This window comes from Colias eurytheme, chromosome 14 (assembly GCF_061535395.1).
Source record: "Colias eurytheme isolate Ceu_HAF_F1 chromosome 14, ilColEury1 Martin Lab GWU primary, whole genome shotgun sequence".
Lineage (NCBI taxonomy): Eukaryota > Metazoa > Arthropoda > Insecta > Lepidoptera > Pieridae > Colias > Colias eurytheme.
The window spans coordinates 9120530-9145268 of record NC_142993.1 but is presented as its reverse complement, the minus strand read 5'-3'; the positions used below and the strand labels follow the sequence as shown (position 1 = coordinate 9145268).

The following is a 24739-nucleotide window of genomic DNA, read 5'->3' as shown; positions in this document are numbered from 1 at the left end:
ATTTTACAGCAGCTATTAAGCTATACAGATTACTGGATGGCTCATAAGCGGTGTCGCGTTGTATAAAACCGTCGGTGTGTAGCCCTGGGCTCATCGGATGACTGATCCACATTTAAACGGCCAACGTAATGGGGACCGCAAACAAATTACATGCGAGGAGATGATGGACGAAAGATTCAATAAGGCGTGTACTGGCTGATATTGAGACGCTTTTGTGGTTTTTAAACGGTTATAGTGATGACATTGGGATTGGTTTATCTGGATCAATTACTTTGCAATCAATGCGTTTATTGATTGCAAGGTAATTGATCCATGGAGCGGCGCTTGATTATATAAACTGAAAATTGATTATTTTCTTCTATTACGTTACAGAAGAAAATATTATTATCGGGTATAAACACAATACACATGTTACGCCTTACGTAGCTAAAGATTTGGTTTTGTTTTCTACAAAAATACATACATAAATCTGGGTTTTCTTTTTCTTGCTTGCCAGTCGTTAGTATCTACTTTACTAGATTCAATAAAACACATATTTCACCAAGAAAATATTTATAGGTTTGTATCATCGCTTATGAAACGAATTAGCCATAAAGTCTTAATTTTTTACGCGTAATAAATATACGAGTTAACATTATAAGGCGATCGTTTATAATAGTTAATTGTAAAAAGTGTCGTTCTCAACGTAATGGCAATACGTACTGACAAACAACTATTCTTTTATGGTAACAGTAAATGTAGTGTTGGTTTCCAGAAATAATTATAGGCAGCTATTCTTGGGCGATGTGAATAACAATGTTTTATTTGTAATGTCAGAAAGGTGATTGTACAATGTACATGTTGTTATTATAATGTCATGGAGAAAAATTGCTTAACAAGCATGAGCATTATAAATTAAGTATATTAAGTAAATAAATCGTGGCAAAATATTTGTTAAAATAATGACGTAAACGTTCATAGTCCAGGAGGAATCGGCGCATGAGTACCGAAAACTATTCCACCTCAATTTTTTTACGTGATCCTCTTCAAATTGCCCTACTGATGATATAAATGCATGTTGCCATGGGGCAACCCGGTGCCATATTGTTTAAACCGAAATTGTTTAAACAATTGCAAGGAATTGTTATTTTTCAACCGGACAAATTTTTTTTATATTTTTTATCGAAATACCAATAAAAAAGGTCCAATTACTTTTCACGATAAAGTTAATATTTTCAAAGATATGAATTTTTTAAGGTTTGAAAAATCTCAAATTTGGGTACTTTCGACCCATGAAAAATATATTTAAAAAAAAAATAATATATAAGTAATATTTTTTTTTCAATTCTCTATACAATAGTTAATAATATTGTTAATAGAGATTTAAGAAAATTTCATTGTTTATATCTGTTTTTTACCTTTATTATATTTGTTTTTTACCATTCCCAACTAATCTTAAAAAACCGTGTAATTGTAAGAAAGCCTGTAAAACCAAAGCTTGTTATTGTAAAAAAAATAATATAAGTTGCATACTTCTATGTGGTTGTGATTCAGAAGACTGTAAGAATATAATATATAAAAATAATATTGATAATAAATAAATACTTATTTTTAAATCTTGTTTTATTATTTCATACTTCTCCATCTATAACTTTCGTTTGAAGAAGTTATTCAATGTAATTAATAAGGTAAAAGACCTAGTTATTGACACTTTAAATTTTATTTTAGTTAAAAAAAAAACAAATCAATTCTAATAAATTAATAAATATAGTTAATTTTTGAATTAAAAATTTTAAGATCTTTGGTTTTTTGAGAACATTTCATTCTTTTAATTAAAATCAAATTGCGAGTGTCAAACAACTAGGCCAGTGTCAATAACTGGGTCTTTTACCTTACTTGCTGTTTCAATAACAAAAAAGTAATATAAACTGACAAAAAAGTAATTTTAATTACATGTTTCAATTTATGCTTAAATAACTTTAAAAAAATTGATTTCAGAAAAAAATATATAAGAAACAAATTGTAGACAATTTAATTATTAATAAGATTGCTCTCTTTAGAAATCTTGATAAAGTTGATAGTTTTTAAGATAAATGATAAATAATGATTCAAGACACAGAGAGGCCGATGCAGCGCATGAGTAAGAGAGAGACGGCGATACTTAAAGGTAAGCGGCGCGTACTTGTGAGCGCGCGAAGTTAACAATTAAAAAACAGATATAAACAATGAAATTTTCTTAAATCTCTATTAACAATATTATTAACTATTGTATAGAGAATTGAAAAAAAAATATTACTTATATATTATTTTTTTTTTAAATATATTTTTCATGGGTCGAAAGTACCCAAATTTGAGATTTTTCAAACCTTAAAAAATTCATATCTTTGAAAATATTAACTTTATCGTGAAAAGTAATTGGACCTTTTTTATTGGTATTTCGATAAAAAATATAAAAAAAATTTGTCCGGTTGAAAAATAACAATTCCTTGCAATTGTTTAAACAATTTCGGTTTAAACAATATGGCACCGGGTTGCCCCATGGCAACATGCATTTATATCATCAGTAGGGCAATTTGAAGAGGATCACGTAAAAAAATTGAGGTGGAATAGTTTTCGGTACTCATGCGCCGATTCCTCCTGGACTATCAGCTTTTACCTTCTAAATTTAGATGAAATAGTGTGTTATTAATATCCTTGAGTAATTAAAAGGTCAATAGAGCAAGCTCAATTCTAACATTCAAATTAATTTTCAGTTAAAGGTTAAAAGCTATTTATTATTCCCGTTTTAAAAAGTTACTACGTAACAAACAAATGAATTGTAAATTGTTACTTGCATTTATTTTTACTTGTGGTATTGTTACAATGTACAAGGCAATAAAAAAATATAATTTCCTTGCCTTTAACGAGCGATGTCTTTATTTACATTCTGCGTCTGTTTCGTCCGTAGAAGTAAAGATCGGGAACGTCATTCGCTAATCGCGTCTCCGGGGAGCGTTTTTCATTTTTAGCTCCTACATTTCGCGCTGACGAATGCTCTCAGTGTATTCGAGTGGAATGCGAGTCGAGTTTTTGCCGAGTCGCGATTATACCACGCTGCTCTGGCTTACCAGCTTTTAATAGCTTTTAGACGCTCGTCTGTCTGTCGTGGTTATAGTAATGGGAATATTGTGAGGTAATTAACTTTAGTTAGTTGGCAACTCGGGAAGTTTAATAGATGCTGCCTGCCGAGGTTTGTTTCGATTCCCCGAGCGTTAATATTAAGTGGTCGTCATGGATTCGGTCAAGACGATTTATTTCGAGTCTCTGGGGATTCAGGATTATATCATCGATTACTTAAATAACATACCTTTAGAGCTCTATATGAAATAAATATTTAATTGCTTAGTAATTCTGACAAGCGCCAAATGACTGTATCGTCATCTCTAAACGATCACTAATGATAAAATTTTTTGGATGCGTGTTATATTTTTCGAGGCTGTAGATTGATTTTTATCTGGAATATAGGTCGAATGCCTATTTTGTCAAGATTCTTTATTTTTTAATATCCTGTTAAAATAATACATTTTGTAGAATATCCAGGATTATTTATGACGGTATGAATGATTATAATCCATTTTGGGATATAAGAGTTACAGTTTACTTTTCATATTCTACTGTTGTTGACCTAATGAGCTGTTAACTATATGAAATAGAAGTTACCTTCGTAGCATACAGCACAATTGCAACTTACTCCTAGATGCTATGTATATTAATTCCTCGAACTTGGGAGTTTCGCGTTGTCAAAACTCATGAACGAACTCTCGGCGGGGCGAAGTTATCCACACGAGCTGAACGCTTTATCTGAATATCTACGAACGCAATAAAACTGTCAAAGGAGATATTCTTGATATGACAGATGCGATATCTCCATTAGCCCGCGCACCGTCGTCACGGCGCAAACGGCGCAAAAAAATCGCAAAAACAAAAACGAATCACGAATTCGAAAATGAATGTCAGTGGTGGGCTGTGTTGCCAATTATTAGAATTGTCCCCAGATGTGGATAGTTTTTTCATGCATGTATTGTGTGTTGTTTGTCGTGGAAATTTTAAAAAGTGATTTTTTATTTTGTCAAAAGTGTTCACTTTTGGAAATGAAAATTTTAATCGAAATGCTAATGCTGTGTTACTTTGTTAGCAAATTATAAATAGGATACGAGATGAAAATTGAATCAATTTAAAAAAAATAACAATTGCGTATTTCCTAACAAGTCAATTGGAAAGCATATCTTCCAAAGAATCGGCCAATAAAATTAGAACGCCGTTGCATAAACGCTAAAGGCGAGGGAGGGCAAATTTAAAATCTGGCAAGCCCAATGCAGCGTCGGGTGATCAGCGCCGGGCGCGTTCATAAATTAAAAGCCGTCATATTTGTTTTTCAAAGGGCAAATAAAATTCCGATTGACGGAGCGTAAGTTTGCGCGGAACGTACCTAATCAACAGTTTCATTCGGCGATTCCGCTGCCTTGATTCCGAGGCGAACGTCGGCTCTCGATTTGAATATCTTTGGCTCTGGGATACGTTGACGTTGATTAGATTCAACGTGTAGATGGTTTATATTGAATCAATCTTTTTATATTCCTTTATGAGAGTTATTTGATGTAATATGATCTGCTAGTTCGCGGGCCGTGGTGGTGAATTTGTAGATAGGTTTATTGAACGATGGGTAGGTTGTTGGATAAACAATTTTCATATAGAGCAAGAGTTTGTTGCGGGCTTTATGACTAGTTATAGACATTATAGAGGATTCACTGTTAGCTTTTAGTGTGTATTCCATGACTTACAACAGTTGTGCAATGTGTATACATTGTATACGACACTAGTGGTAGTAAAGGTTTTTGATTGTTACATTAAGTAATTACTGTGTTGTAAGTTGTAATTTGTTTTCAGACAGACATTGATATAAATTAATTATTCCCGTTGTTAAATCTATAAGTTACCATATCCTTAAATCGAAAAGAGAATACAAATTATGTGCGTGTGAAATCTTACACAGCATGTAGGTTACTACCTACATGCTGTGTAAGACTACTGACAACATGAAGAGTTGATGATGAAATAAAAAGCTTCCATTCGGTAAAGAGCCTCTTAAAAATAATCTGAAAGCCATAACGAGGGGTCAATAGGTTATTTAGTAGGTATAATAATTAGTGTAAGCGTTAAGCTAATCGACTGGTACTTGACAAGGGTCGGGTCACGCACACAGAGAGCGCTTTGGACTATTATTCGGACGGCTCTCAGCCCTTTGACGAGGTCCCATTAACATTCGAGTGGCTTGTTGATCTTTCCACTGCTGGATCGTCTTTAAAATTTGACCGGTAAAAATTTGTTAATTCGTTTGTTTGGAGGCTGCTTCAATTTCATTAAAGCGTAGGCTCGTCGTGACGGGAAAGACGTATTGTTTTCATGTTATCTTTGAAGTTTTGCTATATTCTAATGGGAGTGTGACTTTTTGATCCATCCACTTTTTATCAATCTTTTTCATTTATCTCGTATATTATTTGTAAATACAGTCTGATCATACAGCACGAATTTTTTTTTTTTTAATTAAATGAATTATCCTACTATTAATATTATAAATGCGAAAGTTTGTGAGGATGTTTGTTACTCTTCCACGCAAATATTACTGAACCGATTACAATGAAATTCGGTTTGTAGGTAGCTGAAGACCAAAATAAGAAATAGTAGGCTACTTTTTATCCCGGAAATCGCACAGAAACGGGAACTATGCGGGTTTGAAAACGCGGGCGAAGCCGCTCGCGGAAATCTAGTACATATTTATTTGAACAGATCATAGAAATCTAAATAACAAGACACTAGAAGTCGTAAGCGTGCGTGACCTTGTCGCCACTCAGGTGTTTTGCACATCACCAGTGCATTCGTCACTGTTCAGTTGCTCTGGAGACGTATGAGTGTATACATGGTGTGTTTCAGCAATTCCTATTGCGGAAATTCTTCCACAAGTTGTAATTATACTTATAAAGGAATAATATTTCATCGGAAAATATTTTTTTTTAGAAATAATGCCGTTTTTCCTTAAAATTATAGAATATTTACAAGTATTACGAGTGTAACCATAGTAATCGAAATAACAATGAATGACACAGTCGACCATTCTTATTATCACGTTTGTTCGTATTGGAGCAAAAAGTCTCATATACTTAGGGATGTTATTCTAAAATAAACCGTAAATTCGTGCGTTAGGATACATATTCAAAAGCTTAATTTAATAGTTAAGTTAGTTTTCACTAAAATCAAGCTGTCCAATAAAAGGCATAGTTTACTTGTGTGTACTGTTTAGCTTTCGGTTTGAATGTGTTGATTTTGGCGACAGCGGTTTTCATACGAATTATGACATTATAGCACTTCTATGTGTCTTGTTATTTAGATTTCTATGGAACAGATCATGCCTCAGTTAGTAACGCACAGTTGTAATTATTTTAACAATAGATTCGATTTTAGCCAAACAACAATTCCAACTTTGTCATCATAAAATGTATTTTATGATATAAAGTAAACAATTGCAGTGAACGTTGGCTAAACGGAATGATATATCAATAGCTCGCTCACCTTCAACATCAACATTGTGTTTCAAATTGAATTTTTCCTCCGATTCCCGAGATCAAGACGGATCGCTACTTTTATAGAGAACTTACTAACTTTATGATTTTAGTGAACAATTTGGTTTCGAGGAACAGTGGCTAGTAAATAAATGGTGTAAATACATTGTTGTGTGAAGTTATGAGTATTTGAATGAGCTGTTTGTTTGTAACAATATATTATAGTAATAAGAAATTGATACTATCTATGCGTAATAATTTTAATGCATAATTTATAATGTACAATGTATTAAGAAGTTAAGGTAACTAATAAAATTATTCCGACATAAAGTAGTTAGGCGTGGTATAACCAAAACAAACCCATGCTATATAATAATTGAAACCCATAATTAAATTATAGATTTTCATGGCGCAGCAAAACATTGGTTTGTTCAAGATTTATTGCAGACTAAGTACGAAAATTATATCAAACACTGGATCGCATTTAATAAATATTTATGTCATTGTCGAGTTTAAAACATTACAACAATATTTCAATGTGACAATATCGGACCATTGAAATATAATTAACTGTGTAATGCGAAGTGGAAGCAGCTTTGCTTATTGTGAAATTGAATAGTTATGAAGTAATAAGATTTTAAATTTGAATATTAATATTCGCAATGGGAAAGAGTCGTTTCGAAAATGAAAAGGAATTTACGTATTCGTTGAAATATAATTATGTTGAGAAAACGTAACATGTAGACTTGACCGGTTTGGATTTTAAATATGTATATTAATAGTTCTTATGGAAGTAAAAAAACTTGATACAAGAAAAAAAAAACAAAACAATTAATACTCAACAAATGTTGAAGATTATTCTAAAGAATATCGTAAACTTAATAGTTTAGACTACATAGGCTATTTTTGCTAAGCTTAATTATAATTATAATAAATTAGCTCCGTCTTAAAAATGAATATGAATGAATCTCTCTATAGGCTTGTTATGAGCGGAATTTGATAAATTACTTTGCAATAATTTGATTAAAATGATTATTGCCGAGTACCTTTTAAATTAATCAAATTGGTGGAGATCGGACGTCAGCGATATGATTGAAATTTTAATATTTAATTAGCGAATTACCTGCTATCTGAATAATTAGCCATTGATTGGCAGTGACCGGATGATGGCGGTATAACCATCCAAAAACGGCATAGCTAAATACAATAAGCCGGTAATGGGCAGCAGCATCACCGGTGGGAAAAGGCTATGCTCTGCGGTCGCCAACCCGCATGCCCAGCGTGGCGACTATGGGCATTAACCTCCAATGGCTAGTCAAATTCAACCACGGCCCCCAGTTCCCGGTAGTTCTACTATTCCCGGCTACGGCGGCGGTCGTGGTAACGGTAGAACAGGGGGTGCGAAGAATCCCCGGGCTACGGTAGGCCGCCAAACACAAATGACCATTGCAACGTACAACGGACGCACGCTACGGCTTGACGAACATCTGGTTCAGCTTGAGGAAGAGTTAAGACACATTAAGTGGCATATTCTTGGGTTATGTGAAGTCCGAAGAGAGGGAGAGGATACCATAACTCTTGAATCGGGCCACATGATGTATTACAGGGAAGGAGAACGTCGTTCCGAGGGTGGAGTTGGGTTTTTGGTTAATAGAGCACTCCTCGACAATATTGTAGAAATATCTAGTGTGTCATCTAGGGTGGCGTACCTGATACTTCGACTCACTAAGCGATATAGCCTTAAAGTTATACAGGTTTATGCACCGACATCGACATATCTGGACGAAGATGTTGAAAGTTTCTACGAAGACATCGCAAAGGCCTTACATAACACCAGAAAGGCCCATTTTAATGTTGTCATGGGGGACTTTAACGCGAAAGTAGGAGTACAGGATTGCAACGAATCTGCAATTGGGCCGCATGGTTTTGGATCGAGGAACCAAAGGGGTCATATGCTAGTCAACTTTCTCGAAAAGGAGGGCCTATTCTTGATGAATTCCTTCTTCAAGAAGAAGACTCATAGGAAGTGGACATGGCGGAGCCCTGATGGTCAGACAAAAAATGAAATCGACTTCATCATAACAGACAAAAAGCGGATATTTAGAGATGTCTCCGTGATCACAAGGATTAAAGCCGGCAGTGATCATAGGTATCTAAGAGGCTCTCTAAATATAAATTGCAACCTTGAACGCTCTCGTTTGATGAAGTCGACACTACGACCAAACAAAATGCAAACTGACGCGGACCCCGAGTTCCAGTTAACATTGGAAAACCGCTTTGCAGCACTAGCAACCACAGACGATATTGACCAAAAACTTGAACAAATTCTGGATGTTCTTAGGCGTGAAGGAGCAACCTTCTACAAAGGAAAACGCACTAGCAGGAAGTCAAAGCTCTCGGAGGGGACTTTGGAGTTGATGAAACAACGACGTGAAAACCCACCGTTAACTTTGTCAGAACAACGGGCCCTTAATAAGAAAGTCAGCAAAATGGTACGATACGACCTCAGATGCTCCAATACCATTGCAATTAAAAAAGCAATCGAGGAAAATCGAGGTTCCAAAGTATTCGCTCGAAAACTTAATAGAAGCCACTTGACAAAGTTAACTACAACCATGGGGAGCGTCGTAACATCGAAGCCAGAGATTCTCTCGGAAGTTGAAAACTTCTATAGCCGATTATACGCGTCGCATGCACCTCAACCTAAGTTCACCAACCAAGATCCAAGAGCCACCCTGACACGACACTATACGGAAGAGCTGCCTGATATAAGTCTTCACGAGATCGAGTTGGCCCTCAAGCAACTAAAAAACGGAAAGGCCTCAGGAGAGGATGGGATAACAACAGAGCTGCTTAAAGCAGGTGGAGCTCCGATCCTTAAAGAGCTAATGCATCTTTTCAATTCCGTTCTCTTCACTGGGAGAACTCCGCAGGCGTGGAGCAAAAGTGTTGTCATACTGTTCTTCAAGAAGGGCAATAAAACACTTCTGAAAAACTATAGACCCATATCGCTTTTGAGCCACGTCTATAAGTTGTTCTCTAGGGTAATCACCAACCGCCTTGCACGCCGCCTCGATGAATTTCAGCCCCCAGAACAGGCCGGGTTCCGAAGTGGTTATAGCACCATAGACCACATCCACACAGTGCGGCAGATTGTGCAGAAGACAGAGGAGTACAATCAGCCCCTGTGCATTGCTTTTGTGGACTATGAGAAGGCTTTTGACTGCATCGAGACCTGGTCTGTTTTGGAATCCTTGCAGCGATGTCAAGTCGACTGGCGATATATCCAAGTGTTGAGATCCCTCTATGATGCCGCTACGCTAACTGTCCAAATCCAAAATCAGCAAACTAACCATATCCCTCTACAGCGAGGAGTGAGGCAGGGTGACGTTATCTCACCGAAACTGTTCACTACCGCGTTAGAGGATATGTTTAAGACGCTAAACTGGACGGATAGGGGCATAAACATCAATGGCAATAAAATCTCACACTTGCGATTTGCTGATGATATCGTCATCATGGCTGAGTCGCTGCAAGAATTACAACTTATGCTGAACGACCTTGCTGAATCCTCCCAACGAATCGGTCTCCGCATGAACACCGATAAGACGAAGATCATGATCAACGAACACATTACACCGGAACCGATCACTACTCAGGGAGTCACTCTTGAAGTTGTTCCAGAATACGTATACCTAGGGCAAACGCTGAAACTAGGTAGGAACAACTTTGAGAAAGAAATCAGCAAGAGAATACAATTAGGGTGGGCAGCGTTTGGCAAACTACGTGAAGTCTTACAATCGTCAATTCCACAATGCTTAAAGACAAAAGTCTTCAATCAGTGCGTCCTACCTGTCATGACCTACGGAGCCGAGACGTGGACACTCACAGTGCGGCTAGTCCACCAACTTAAAGTCGCTCAGCGTGCTATGGAGAGAGCTATGCTCGGTATTTCTCTGCGGGATCAAATCCGAAACGAAGTCATTCGCCAGAGAACGAAGGTTACCGACATAGCTCAGAGAATTAGTACGCTGAAGTGGCAGTGGGCTGGCCACATTTGTCGCCGAACGGATAACCGTTGGGGCAAACGCGTTGTAGAGTGGAGACCGCGACTCGGCAAACGTAGTGTAGGGCGCCCTGTAGCGAGGTGGAGCGACGATATACGCAGGGTTGCTGGTACTCAATGGCGGCGTAAAGCTGAAGACCGAGCTCTATGGCGTGCCTTAGGAGAGGCCTATGTCCAACAGTGGACGGAAAAAGGCTGAAGAGAGAGAGAGAGAGAGAGAGATTGGCAGTGGGAGCGATTGTGACGTTTGTGTTTATACATTTTGTATGTGGATATTTAATGAGACGGGAATTGTTTTAGCTTTTGATGTATCTCATATTGTAGTCGTTTTATTAATTGCGAGAGATAGAATGGATGTTTGTAAGGTACATAACGGGTCAAAGGATGTAAATGTCTGTAATGATGTAGGCTATAGATTTGTAAAGCTAATTTTATCTTAATGTTATGCGAAAAAAGTCGTATGCTTTAACTAGTCTGTTTACAAAATCTAAATTACTTTAAACGTAGTATTTGTTATAATTATACAATTTTATTAACCAGTTAAGTATGTACCTGTGTTGGAAATCGTTTAGGAAATAAATAAATATAAATAATTAAATATTATAGGACATTATTACACAAATCGACCTAGTCCTACAGTAAGCTCAATTAAGGCTTGTGTTGTGGGTACTAGGCGACGATAAATATAATATTATAAATACATATATAGATAATAACACCCAGACCCAAGAACAAATAATTGAGTTCATCACACAAATATTTGGCCTGACCGGGGATCGAACCCGGGACCGTCGGCTCAGAAGGCAGTTACTTTACCACTGCGCCAACCGCGTCGTCAAAAAATTCAAAGCTTTTAGTAAGAAAATAATTTTACTGACTTTTTATGAACCTTATTTTGTTTATTTATTCATATTTGTATAGATTTACTAGCAAATCATTTAAGAATTTGATGACAATGTAACCTAATATTATTCGTTGCGTACGTGAGCTTTTTAACGTTAACGTTATACTGCACATAAACTGTCTTATCTTTAATTACTCCTGTTTAAGATAAAGGACACATAAAATTATGCAAATTGTAAATTTAAAGCCATTATCACATCGCATTGTGAATAAATTTCGTTCTGTTTTGATTTTGTGAATGCCTATTGAATACTATCATTATTAACTAAATGTATACCTAAAAAGTTTAAGCTAGGTATAGTATTTCATATTAATATTACGTTTAGGAGAAATATTTCATAATAGTTGGATCTCGTTTTCAATAATATTGACGAATCCCTTAATTTTTCGGTTTCGCTATAATAGATTTCAATGTTATATAATTCACCCATGTATCGATGAAATGTATTCCTTTTTGTAGAAGGCTTTGCTACAATATTGTCACTCATAAAAATAAATAACTGACGGGCTGCTAGTTTTTGTCTCACACAGAATAAGCTTTACCACGTAACACAAAAATTTTTTTTAATAAAACACAAACGTTACGCGCCTCCCAATAGATTGATGGCGATTTTCATATAGTTCATTTTAAAATCGCATACCCGGTGAAAATTCCATTGTGGTAAAGGCGAAATTGTCGGAACGTCCCTAACGCCGCTGACAATGGTTCGTAGGCGCATCGGCTTATGTAGCGGTATCGGTATCGGGATAGAATGTTCTAGAAGCACTATGCGGTTTTTAGGCGATAATCACGTGCTTTCTTCTTTTTTGAAAGTGATCCTTTCTGTATTGGTATGTATTTTTACCCGACTGCGAAAGGAAGGTTATGTTTTTCATGTGTATGTATGCAATGTAATGTATGTTTCTTTGGCACAACAGCCCAAACTGCTCGACGGATTTTGATGTATAAGGTGTCGTTGTAATTATCAGAATTGTAGTAGTGACATAGGCTGTACTATGTCCAAAGTATACTAGTACTTAAGTACTATTTCTTAATTGACACATCTAGCAACATCACGCAGCGATGTTATGATATTGGGGAGAGTCGAAACTTCCAAAGAATTCAGATAGGTATGCCTAACAAAGTGCATCTATTTGTAAATTTTTGACATACTATGACTAACTTTAGATTTTACACGTGGTAATATGAGTAGAATTATCAACTTATTGTCACTTCAGTAATTCTAGCATGAGTTTGTTCATGGCTTAAAATTGAAAATAATTGTAATTTAGTGCATTCAATATTTATAAAAATATTAAAAACATTTTATGCTCATCATAATATTTTTCGGCATAATCCAAAAAAGAACATTTTTAACGGGACAGATTCTCAGGCTGGAGGTTCTAAAAAAGCATAAATTTAAATTTTTGTACAGGTAATTCCAGTTCAACTTTTTATGATAGTTCCTTAACTATCCTTATCAATGTAATTTTAATTAATTATTTCCTAGCTTTGAATTAAATATTCCTCTTATCCTCATTTTCTAGCACAGCCCGGACTGTATCAATATGCAGTATTGTGTCTCATTTGAAAACAGCACGATTTAACGACGTTAGGTACAATGTAGCAGAGTGTAAAGTAAATTGGTATCTCTAGTAGGACGCGGGGCGGTCTTGTTAAATGTAACTTTTATGTCCATGATTGGATTTATTTGAACTGGTTTAGCGGACCATTCTAGGAGTGCTGTGTGTGTATGTGTGTGGTATAAATAGATAGATTGATGGTTGGTGCTGTGATGTTCAAATAGTAAGTATGGATAGGGAAAGTTGATGATTTTAAAAATTGTATTTTTTTGAGAATAGTGAAGACTGTCCCTTTTATTTTCATTTTCGATTGAACGTATAACGATCTCTTTTTTAGTTATTAATTAAATTTCTATGTGAAAATTCATCGAATCTAGTCCATGTTGGCATACTTTCGGCTACTGAAGGAGGAAAAGTGAAGACTTACAAAATCTGCATAAAATAAACTTATAGTACCTACTTCTGAATCAGAACAAAACAAAATTCTATTCTGACAATTTATTTTAACCACATTTATTCCATGTCTTCTAGTTTCAAGTATAATTCATACACGTCCACAACTCTAGGACCCTTGTCAGCGTTCCTGCGAAATTAAAATATAAGATAAATTCGGTTATTACAGTACGTAGGTAAGTGCTTTAATAATATAAGCGTTTTCAACTAATCCCGTTGAAACGGCGCAATTGTTCGCCCAGTTGGACCATACCATTCGCGGTCTCCTTTTATTGTACTTAGGGCTGCCATACGTTAGGATTTCAGGCGCATGAGAGCCAGGGCTGTGTTGGGTTTTTGATTAAACTTGAATTGTAGCGCTATTCGTATGTGTCACGCGTAAATCTTGCTAATTCTAATAAACGCCCTTGGATTGTCTCGCGGAGGCTTTTGTTCGGTGTCGTACATTTTAATCATTTCAGGATTAGGTGTTATTTGAAAAGAAAACGCGTTATTCTTGTGACACGCTTTATTACATTTTTGTATTGCTTGAATGTTTATTGATTATCTATGTTGTTAGTAGATGATTGTGCAGTAAATCTAGTTCTCGTCAATTCTCAAAGCAATGAACAATAAACTTTTCATAAAATGAAGTTGCAAAATTTTCGAACTCGGAAAAATTGTTTACCGTTTTAAAATGGTTCACGTCTGGCCCTATTACAATTTGGTACTTTGTAAATGAGCTGACGAGTAAGTTAATATCGTTAACTACATAGTAGTTGCTACAACCGTTAACTATTTAAAGAGTAGTTGCCAATTGTCAAGTATATGGCTAATATAAAATGTGGACGGAGTTGATAATTTATGGCTTTGTGAAATACATTTTTGGTTGGGTTAAAATAATGAAGATAATTTGTGGAAAATAATAAGTTTGGTTTAATTATATCAGTAAGTACCTGTTTTTTGCATAAGTATATAGCTTTTATGTCAAAATTTAATCCATACTAATATTATAAATGCGAAAGTAGCTCTGTCTGTCTGTCTGTTACTCAATCACGCCTAAACTACTGAACCAATTTGCATGAAATTTGGTATGGAAATATTTTGATACCCGAGAAAGGACATAGGCTACCTTTTATTGCGAAATAATATGTAAAGTCTGTCAGTCTGCTGTGGAATGAAACAATAAAAGTCTTCTAAACTGCGTACTTGAATATATTACCACATCCAATAAATAATTTTAACTCCATTCAAAGCACAATTAAAAGCTTTTCTTGCAGAAAAAAAAATAAAAGCAATTTCATTGAAAAACCGATTGCGACATCCCAAAATATACACGGAGATAAATAATTAAAAACTTGTACAAAATGTCTCGTCCGATATAAATTTAAAAATTGACGTGGCACGTTGGCGAGCACTTTGTAGTTTTCAATTAGGTTGATGGCTGCGAGAGGCGAGTTGTCTATTGTAGTTTAATTTAATAACTTTGAGTGGATTTCTTACTGGCGACACTGGTAGAGGCAGTGGCCAATGCTCGTGGCGGGACTCGGGAGTAGCAAGCTGCGAGTTAATATTTTAGTTCTTTAGTCCTCTTTGTTTTGTAGTCAGATGTCGAACGGTACAGGGATGCCTTTATAAGTAATAATTGTTGGTAAGTAGTTGCAAGTTGCACTGAATTTGACGTCATGGCGGCTGACGCAGAACATCAACCAACATATTATAGAAATCGGGAAAATTTATATGTAATATGGTTGTAGATCATTGTTTTGTTGTAGAGCATATTATTATGTTTAATTGATCAATTCCTGGTTTTAAAATTTTATTTTGTATATTATTTAATGATAAATTATAGGTAGGTAATAATAACGTTGACCAGAAAGTTACCCTATTTTAGGATTAAAAATAATTTTTTTCTCACAAACAATTAAACAAAAAAAAATATATTGGTAGGTAACACAATACTTGACCTTCTCACAAAAACATTATCCAAATAAAGCCATCATGGGAAGTCACGTAACCTGCACATTTATATTAATTATTGCCGCATCAGTGACCGCGCCCATCGATAGTGATCAATTAACATCTAGCATTGTTTTAACAGAGGTATCGTGTTCAATCGATTTGATTCCAATGTCTCGTGCCGTTATTTAATGGCTTTGTTAGATATAACGCGTTTTTTGTGCGCGTCAGGGCCCTAACCTAACGCCGCGCTATAACACTACGGCACTACACGCTTCGTTGTGACAAAAATAACGTATCGCGCGTCATTGTAGTCGCTCATATTGCGTAGCACTATTCGGCGGCATAGCGCAGCGTCAGGTTAGTGCTCTGACCGGCCTTCTTCATTCAAGCGACAGCCCAAGCAGAGGTTCGTGATCTCCATTGCCACCAGGGTGAACCTTCCCTTAACCCACGCGTCCGCGTTAAGGCGTAGTAGCTCTTCTGGCTAACATCGAGAGAGAAAGAGAGAGACACAAAAAATGCCCTAAAAAAGTTTTCTATCTGGCAAAGCCTTAACTGTACATTTTTCATTAAAATTAATGACACACTGGTGGCTGTCACAGTTCGCGAGGGGGCTCATCAATTTACATACTACCGGATCGGATACGTCCAATACACTGCGTGATATCGACAATACAATATTTTTTGGGATATACACGTATCAAATTATATTGCAGATAAATATAATTTGATACCTGATATGTGTATGATTAATTGATAAATTTTAAGTAATTATTATCTTGGGTTCGGGTATTTTTCATTGTTTTCTTTTTGTTGTTAATGTTGTTGTTGTATGATTGGTTGCTGTAGGACGAAATTGTTTGTATAAAATTTATATAAATTGTTAAATTGAATGTTTTTGTAAGTTAAACAAGCAGATGAATGTTTATGGTAGATAACTAATAGGTACCTATATAATTAATCTAACAATAATCTCTCAACATAAATTGCTATGAACTATAATGATATGGAATTATTAATTCGAGCATGCACACTCTAGTTGTATATCGCTCAATATCATACAAGGCTATATATTAAATTTGACGTTCAAATTATCAGCTAAATCGCACCCTAATTTTGCCCATATACCACCAACGATGTCGCAAACAGCTAATTCATTACACGTTATAAGTATCAATTGACTGATCGATTTTTGGGGCATTCAGTATAATCCGTACGTGTAGGTATATCTCCTCAACATCGCATTCGTACATCGTAATTGAATTTAAATCCATCACGGGAACTGGGTCGGGGAGCGGGGTCAATGGCCGTTTGACATAATTGTAGCCGCACCAACTTTATTGTCCCATAATTGGAAATATAATTCTGGTGTGCAGTATGAGGTGGATTGGGGCCGCCTCGCGCTAGAATGCGTTTATCGTTAATAAAAAGTTACAGATTATATTGTAAGATAAAGTACGAAATTCTATTGAAGTTATGATTTGTAGCACAAGATTTACAGAAGAGTATGCTAGAGATTTTAAATAACATTATTCACGATCACAATTATTGAAACACATGAGTTAATTGTTTTGCCTGTAATATAACAAAACCTTTCTTCTAACATAAAAGAATTTAATTGTAAAGTTATTCCCACATTATGCATACGAATATAACCTAAAGTTCACCAAAGTTTTACACCCGATATTTAACGATATTTTTCTTCCGCAGTTCGCAATGGATACTCGTGCGTGCCCGTGGCGTTGGCTGACGGGCTGGACATCAGGCTGGGCACCTCCGTCTCGGAGATATCGTACGCCGGTCCAGGGGTCACTGTGAAGGCGGTCAACCCGAGAGCACCTGGACAAACGCAAACGTTTAAAGGTCAGTATTTAGTTTTAATTCTGTATTTTGTACTTTTTTTGTTCCAGAAGAATGTAATAATATTGATATTTAATTTAAAACATATTCCTAAACTAAAATTGAAGTTATTTGAGTATTATTGATTAATACTCAAATAACTTTAATTTTTAAATCGTCAACACATGAGATAAATGTAAATCTCATTATCACTTTTATATCTCCCTAATAGTCGAGAGATTATTGTACTCAATACTTGTTTCTGATTAATCATTCTGAAGTAATGCCAATGAGAAATGCTCGTATCGTTAAAACTTTATACGAATCGCCGCCTCATGCCTCTTAAAACTAAATTATGCAGCGTCGACACTAACATATGAACGTAATCTATAAACTGTCCATTGATTCCGATATAATTTACATGATTTTTTATTCCGTAACGATCGGAAACGATTATTTATCGGATACTTCATATATTGTGGTAATAATACGGTGATTATGTTAAGATTAAAACGCGTGGTAAATCCGTAGGCTCGGCTTAGCTACCGTATCGGCTTAGTTTTAAATGAACGAAGTTCGGTGGATTGACGGTTATTAGGCTCTTGTTGTGAAAGTATCTTTGTGCTAATAAAGATTCATGTTTTATTATTGACAAACTGTAGTGAACTGTGAAGACTTAAATCCATACTAATATTATAAATGCGAAAGTAACTCTGTCTGTCTGTCTGTTACTCAATCACGCCTAAACTACCGAACCAATTTGCATGAAATTTGGTATGGAGATATTTTGATACCCGAAAAAGGACATAGGCTATATTTTATTGCGAAATATGTACCACGAGCGAAGCCGGGGCGGACCACTAGTATAATATATATGTGTGGGGTAGAGTAGACTGAAATATAACTAGGGATAATTGATTTGTCGAATAAACACTATTATGTAATAATGAGAAATACAATACTTATACTAAAATTATTATGCGAATATGTAGTTATACTTTTCCGATTAATCTCAATAACATGTGTATCTCATATACATTATCTCTAATTACGATGGACAAAAATAAACAAAAACATATTTTGTAACCAAAGTATGTTTTCCATCTCACAAACAATGAGTGCGTAATTAAAATAAATCATAAAATAAAAATGGAGGAAACATTGTTGAAACAAGGCATCGGCGGTCATATTAAGGGACGTTATAAGAATTTATAACGCGAACGGGCGCCTTGTAATTTTCTTTATCGCGGCTGATTTGCAAGTCAAAATCACTAATTTTACTTTGATGAGCCGAAAAAATACGTTCCGGTTACTTTACAAACTGAAATAAGACAAAAGGGAATTTGAATCTGCTCTGAAAACAGTGTGACGAACTCTTGAAAAGTTAGTCTAGTTAATATGGCCCGCCCATGTTTCAATATACAATGTCAATTCAACTATATTTTAACTTAAGTTTATATTGAAAGAGATACCTTTGAAAATGTAATTTTTAAATATTTTCTTCTCTAAAGTTTATTCAATCACTTTTTATTTGCTGGGAATTAAAAAAATTCCAAAATGTATTTACAGTAGACATGTTTATTCTTTTAAATATAACAAAAGAAAACACAGTTGTATGAGACACATTTTAAAGCCTTTCAATCGGCTTATCCAACTAATCGGTTGGTTTAAAAGGTGACCATTTCAAAGCGTTTGCAAAAAGTTCAACGTATAACACAAACAGTTTTTTCACAAACGCATTCATACAGTACAAAGAAGTATTCTCGCAAAACCGAAACATTGAAGACGTCTATTTTTCACTCCATTAAAGTGAACTAGCAGAAACATAAACCGTGTTCGTTCACTTGAACTGTCACAAAGGAAAAACCTCCGCAATTAAAGTGGAGAGCGCTTTATTTAGCGTGTGTAGGCCTCGGCTTTGTTAGTGGAATCCTTCTGGAATGTTCCAGAATGTTATTCGATTGATATAGATGATGGATGGCGTTTGATGGGCGTGCAATACGTATCGCAAATAACTTGGTTTTTAAGAACGTTTTCGAAGGCAGCACACGTGATTTGATAGTCTATTTCTGTAACAAATTTTGATTGGAGGCGGAACGGTTTCTATAAATACTTGTAGAATCTAAAGGTTTCACAATAAGTGTTTATTCTTTATAATTCTCTGTAGGTAAAAAGGCTACTGAAAAATATGACCGCTACTCATGATTGTGTAGTATGTACCTTTAGCACGACACGCGTTAATAATTATGTTTATTTTTTATTTTTACATAATTATTATGTTATCTATTTCTATTTTCTAATCATATTTTTTTAAATATTTGTTAAAAAAATAATTTTAATGTACATAATCATAATAGTGTGTTTGTTTGTGTTTGTTTTACTAAGTTTTCCTTTCATATAGTCCTATTAGTTAGAACGCCCAATGCACGCATTTTCTGTTCTCTTTTTCATTATTTTAAAATATTTAATTATTCACGGTTCGTTTGGAATAAACTTCCATAAAATAAAACTTAATACATTTTTCATTTAACTCGGACATTTCAACTATACAACGGGTGTCACAAACACTCGAATCCAATTAAAATCGTTTTGAATTTATACAATACATAATACTTTAAAATTAGTGCAATTTTATATAAAGTTTAAATTGAACTTGTTTAAATATAAAAAGGCTATTATTTTTATTGAATGTTTTGGTGAACAGTATAAGTATATCACCTTTATATAGTATACTTCATTAAAAACGTGTTATATACCTTGGCAGCAAGGCACTCAAGACAGCTTTTGGATCTATTTTTTTTTTTGATTCCACAACAACGCCATTAATTGTAATCTAATATAGAAACATTCACTCACATAATATTATTAGATAGGACAAGTGAAAATGAAAATGAAAACATTTTTTCATTTCATCTACATTATCAATTAATGAACATTAATGTTTTGATAATTCAAATAACTATGTTATTCCAGGTGACGTGGTACTATGCACTCTACCACTGGGCGTGCTGAAGATAGCCGTAGCGAACAATGGTCAGAATCAGCAGAACTTTGTGCAGTTCGACCCACCGCTGCCTGATTGGAAGGTTTGTCCGTTGGTTGATAGTTTGTGACGCTATAAACTAAATATTAATAACTAGATGTGCTCCGCGGTTTCACTCGCATTGCTCCGATCCTGTTGGTCTTAGCGCGTGATGATATTATATAGCCTATAGCCTTCCTCCATAAATGGGCTATCTAACACCGAAATAATTTTTCAAATCGGACGCTGAATATATTTTTTTATGTACATACTTAAAAGGTCAAATCTATTTGAACTTTTCTTTCAAAATCTTGTGAACGGCCTAACGCGTCTCTAAATTTATAAGAACAATTTAAGCAATATTTAGGAACACATCTTACCAACATTCAATTCGACTTGTATATAAAAATATTCATATAGTGTAGTGACTTTAATTAAAACGTCACTTAATTAATCATCAGGTGGCGGCCATAAAGCGACTCGGCTACGGGAACTTGAACAAAGTTGTGTTGTGCTTCGAGCGCACTTTCTGGGACCCGAGCGCGAATCTGTTCGGTCATGTTGGCACTACGACTGCTAGTCGAGGTGAGTGGTATATTCCTTTGCTTATTTTTCTATTGTGTATGTTGGTATAGGTAAGGTAAGTATGGTATGCTCTAGGTCAAATTCCTTCAATGAGGAAGGAGCTGTCTCTGTAAGTCCTTAACGTCTAAAACACTTCACTGATTTAGATGGAGTTTATTCAAACTAATTCTAATCAAAAAGTTCCTATTATTTTCCTGCTCCAAAATTGAGGTCAGTTAACTCATTGATCAAATCTATTGACTAAAATAAAAAGTGCTTGTAATTGAAAAAAAAAATGTATTTTGTAAAATCCATGCCACTTGAGAATAACATTTAAACGGTTAAAAATAAACCTACAAATTGAATGATAAAAGTGGAGGCTTGTTAATAATTCCCCGTGCGATATTATTTAAGAGGCGGGCGCACGCAAAATATATATCAATATTAAACTACACCCAAAAGCCACAAATTAACCGGCACATCTCGGCTCCCCAAGGATGGCACTCGTAAATTATTTCCCGGTGTAAATAGTGTAAAACGTAGAAACAGCGGTGGCCAACGCGATAACGAATTAAAAGCTGAATAATTTAACGCCAGTGAGCAACCCTGAGGGGAGCCCTAAGCGATAAATCACGGGAACGGGCCGAGACAAGACATTTTTTACGTTATGCTTTAGTACACCTTCTTGGTTCGTTGTGTACTCGGCTAACTTCATTAAGGTGTTGGGAATGCCGGAACAATGTGTAGTGCGATGGATTTTTTCACTTTGATTCAGTGTTTTCGGGCGTGAGCGTTACCTATCTGATTTTGATAGCGTGACAGAATTATGTGGGAAATACAGAGACGCTTGGTGAGGCCGCTTGACGGAATCCAGAAGTTAATTGGGTGCTAAGATTTTAACTCGCACAATGAACGCCTGTGAATGGAATCTGATGGTCTGATATGTTCTGCTTTATACGAAAAAAATAAAGAACAATGTTTGCTTGTACTTTTAAGTCCTACCGAACTTTCCCATTACTTTTGATTTTAGCCTAATCCATACTAATATTATAAATGCGAAAGTAACTCTGTCTGTCTGTCTGTTACTCAATCACGCCTAAACTACTGAACCAATTTGCATGAAATTTGGTATGGAGATATATTGATACCCGAGAAAGGACATAGGCTACCTTTTATTGCGAAATATGTACCACGGGCGAAGCCGGGGCGGACCTCTAGTCACCTATAAACTAGTTACTTGCAAGATATGTCTATTGTCCATCGATTTTTATTTGATGGTGTAGTTTAATGTCATTCTTCGAAGATTTAGAACATAGGTAAATTCTGACTTTATTTTAATGGTTATGATGATATTTCGACATCACGATGTAATCCTGCAATAAGAAAATATTATTATAAAAGCATTTTTTCCTCTAGGTGAACTGTTCCTCTTCTGGAACCTATACAGTGCTCCAGTACTATTAGCGCTGGTGGCCGGTGAAGCGGCTGCTGTGATGGAAAACGTGACTGATGACGTCATAGTGGGCAGATGCATCGCCGTGCTCAAGAGCATCTTCGGTCACGCGGCGGTGCCGCAGCCTAAGGAGTGCGTGGTTACTAGGTAAGTTATGTGTTTATAACTACCCGCGTTTTCTGGTTTCAATCGGGTTGATATGGAAACTAAAATATACCTAGCCTTTATAAATATGGTCACGTTTTTTTCATTATACATTTTTTTTTATATTTGTGATTTACAATTTTACAATGAAATTTAAAAAAGAGGTTATTTTTGTTCTCTTAGAATTAGGTGTATCGTCAGAAATATACATAATATTATAACGATTACTAGAAGATGCGGATAAAAGATCTACGTTGAAAGATTTATATATTTTTCATAAACTTACCTTTATTAATTTATCTCCGTCACTTTTGGAAATATACGTTGAATAATTGAAGCCATTAACATGAATATATTGATATGAAATATTTATCGTTTTCACATTATTGTTAAGTACGGACCGTGCATATATCGTACGCAATATATTTCTATTAAGAGACACGTTGGAAGCCCTCCATAATGTATGACGCTCGCAAGAATAGCTTGATGTATGTTTTCGTATGCGGATCGCAATTCAGGCGCATTGTGCGAGCAACATAAAGTGGAGCGATGTACATTTGCGTCTACGCAATTGTGTGGTAATCGCCTCGCTCGACCCATACTTTATGTGTCTAGGAGCGGATTCCGAGAGACATTTGACTTTCTAAGCATTTACATTTGGATCTGGAACGGAGCTCCTCTCGTTTGCTACTCTCCTGGTACCTACTGGTTGACTTACTATTGTTTCAAAGTTTACGTGTTTAATTCATTGCCGTGACTTGTGACCCGCTTTTCTGGGAATTGAATTTTAAGCCTATTTGTATTGCCATTGTTTGAACGGATAGTTTTATTAGCTACCTTCGAATGGTGTCTTTGAATATCAATGTAAAGAGCGCGTTGACCTTTTGTTTTAGGTGAAGCTGCTGTGATTCACACAGTTTGCTTAGATTTTCTCCTTTAAAGAAAATGTATGTAGGTGTATATACCTAATTATTTAATCATTGTTTTTTTTTAATATAGATGGCGCGCAGATCCATTCGCAAGAGGCTCGTATAGTTTCGTAGCTGTCGGCTCGTCGGGTGCAGACTACGACTTGCTGGCGGCTCCTGTTCCCGATGCGTCGGGTGAAAATAGGCTTTTCTTTGCTGGTAAGTTTCGTTATATCAACATAACTCAATTGAATAGATAAAAAATTTGATTTTTTATATGTAATGTACATAATTGGTTACCGATGCTAGTCATATACTTAAGTGTTAAGTGTATACTCAATTGACCCTTAAAATTAAAACCAAAGGAGTAAAATGTAATGACAACAAGCTAGTAAAATATTTCACACAATGACCTCAACTTCAATTTTTTGCTATAAATAGCCAAAAATGTATTTATTTCCACTCCAGTAACAGAAATACATCTAATAATTATTATTTTTCCCACCAGGCGAGCATACGATGCGAAACTACCCGGCCACAGTGCACGGGGCTTTCCTCTCCGGTTTACGTGAAGCGGGTCGACTTGCTGACCTCCTGGTACCTTTGCCTCCAGTAACTAATGCTACTGTGGCTGCTGCTACCGCTAATGTTAACCACTCTTGATGTAAAAAGGTGCCGTCTAAGTAGATGGTTTAATTAGAGTAGATAATTAAATTGGAGTAAATTACTTTGAGTTAGAGAAGCTTACTTTTGAGTGATGTAACTACACACTAACTCAAAATTACTCTAGTTAGAGTTAGTGTGTAGATTAGTTTAGAGTTAGAAAGTTTTTGTAGTGAATTACTTTTCAGTTAAAAAAGTTCAGTTGTAAGCTAATTTCGTTTTCTAAAATTGTATTATTGTGATGTCAACTAATTTGTTTTGTCATGTAATGATGTACGTAATATTGTAAAACTTGTACTTTGTAACAATTGTAAACAATATTGGAAATGTAATCATAAACTTGCGAGATTGAAAATACAGAATATTATACTCTGATCCACGGATGGAAAAATTTCTTCCTTCTATTAAGCCCGTTATTAGAATATTTTAGGATGCTAAGTAAGTTCATTTTTGTATTGAAGCAACTTATTGATTTTCTTTAGGAAATTTTCTTATTATTAATTCTCATAGACTGTCCACCTTGATATTGTAGTTTAAGATCTTTAGGGCCGTTTTTTCAATGCTTGGATAAAACTTATCCGTCCAATAAAGTATTACACGATACTGTTAAAATGTAGAATACGTTTTTAAAATGGTAGTTTTAAA

At 35.3% G+C, this 24739-nt stretch overlaps 1 protein-coding gene across 1 annotated transcript in view; it reads left to right on the top strand.

The window, feature by feature from the left end:
- Window positions 1-24495, top strand: part of Su(var)3-3 (lysine-specific histone demethylase Su(var)3-3) — a 318176-nt gene extending 293681 nt beyond the window's left edge. The window contains exons 11-16 of the mRNA XM_090109230.1: window positions 17212-17364; window positions 20314-20426; window positions 20824-20947; window positions 22343-22526; window positions 23523-23650; window positions 23940-24495. Coding sequence (XP_089965356.1) covers window positions 17212-17364; window positions 20314-20426; window positions 20824-20947; window positions 22343-22526; window positions 23523-23650; window positions 23940-24094 — 857 coding nt within the window. The 3' untranslated portion in view covers window positions 24095-24495. The remainder of the gene's footprint in view (window positions 1-17211; window positions 17365-20313; window positions 20427-20823; window positions 20948-22342; window positions 22527-23522; window positions 23651-23939) is intronic.
- The last annotated feature ends 244 nt before the right edge of the window (window positions 24496-24739 follow it).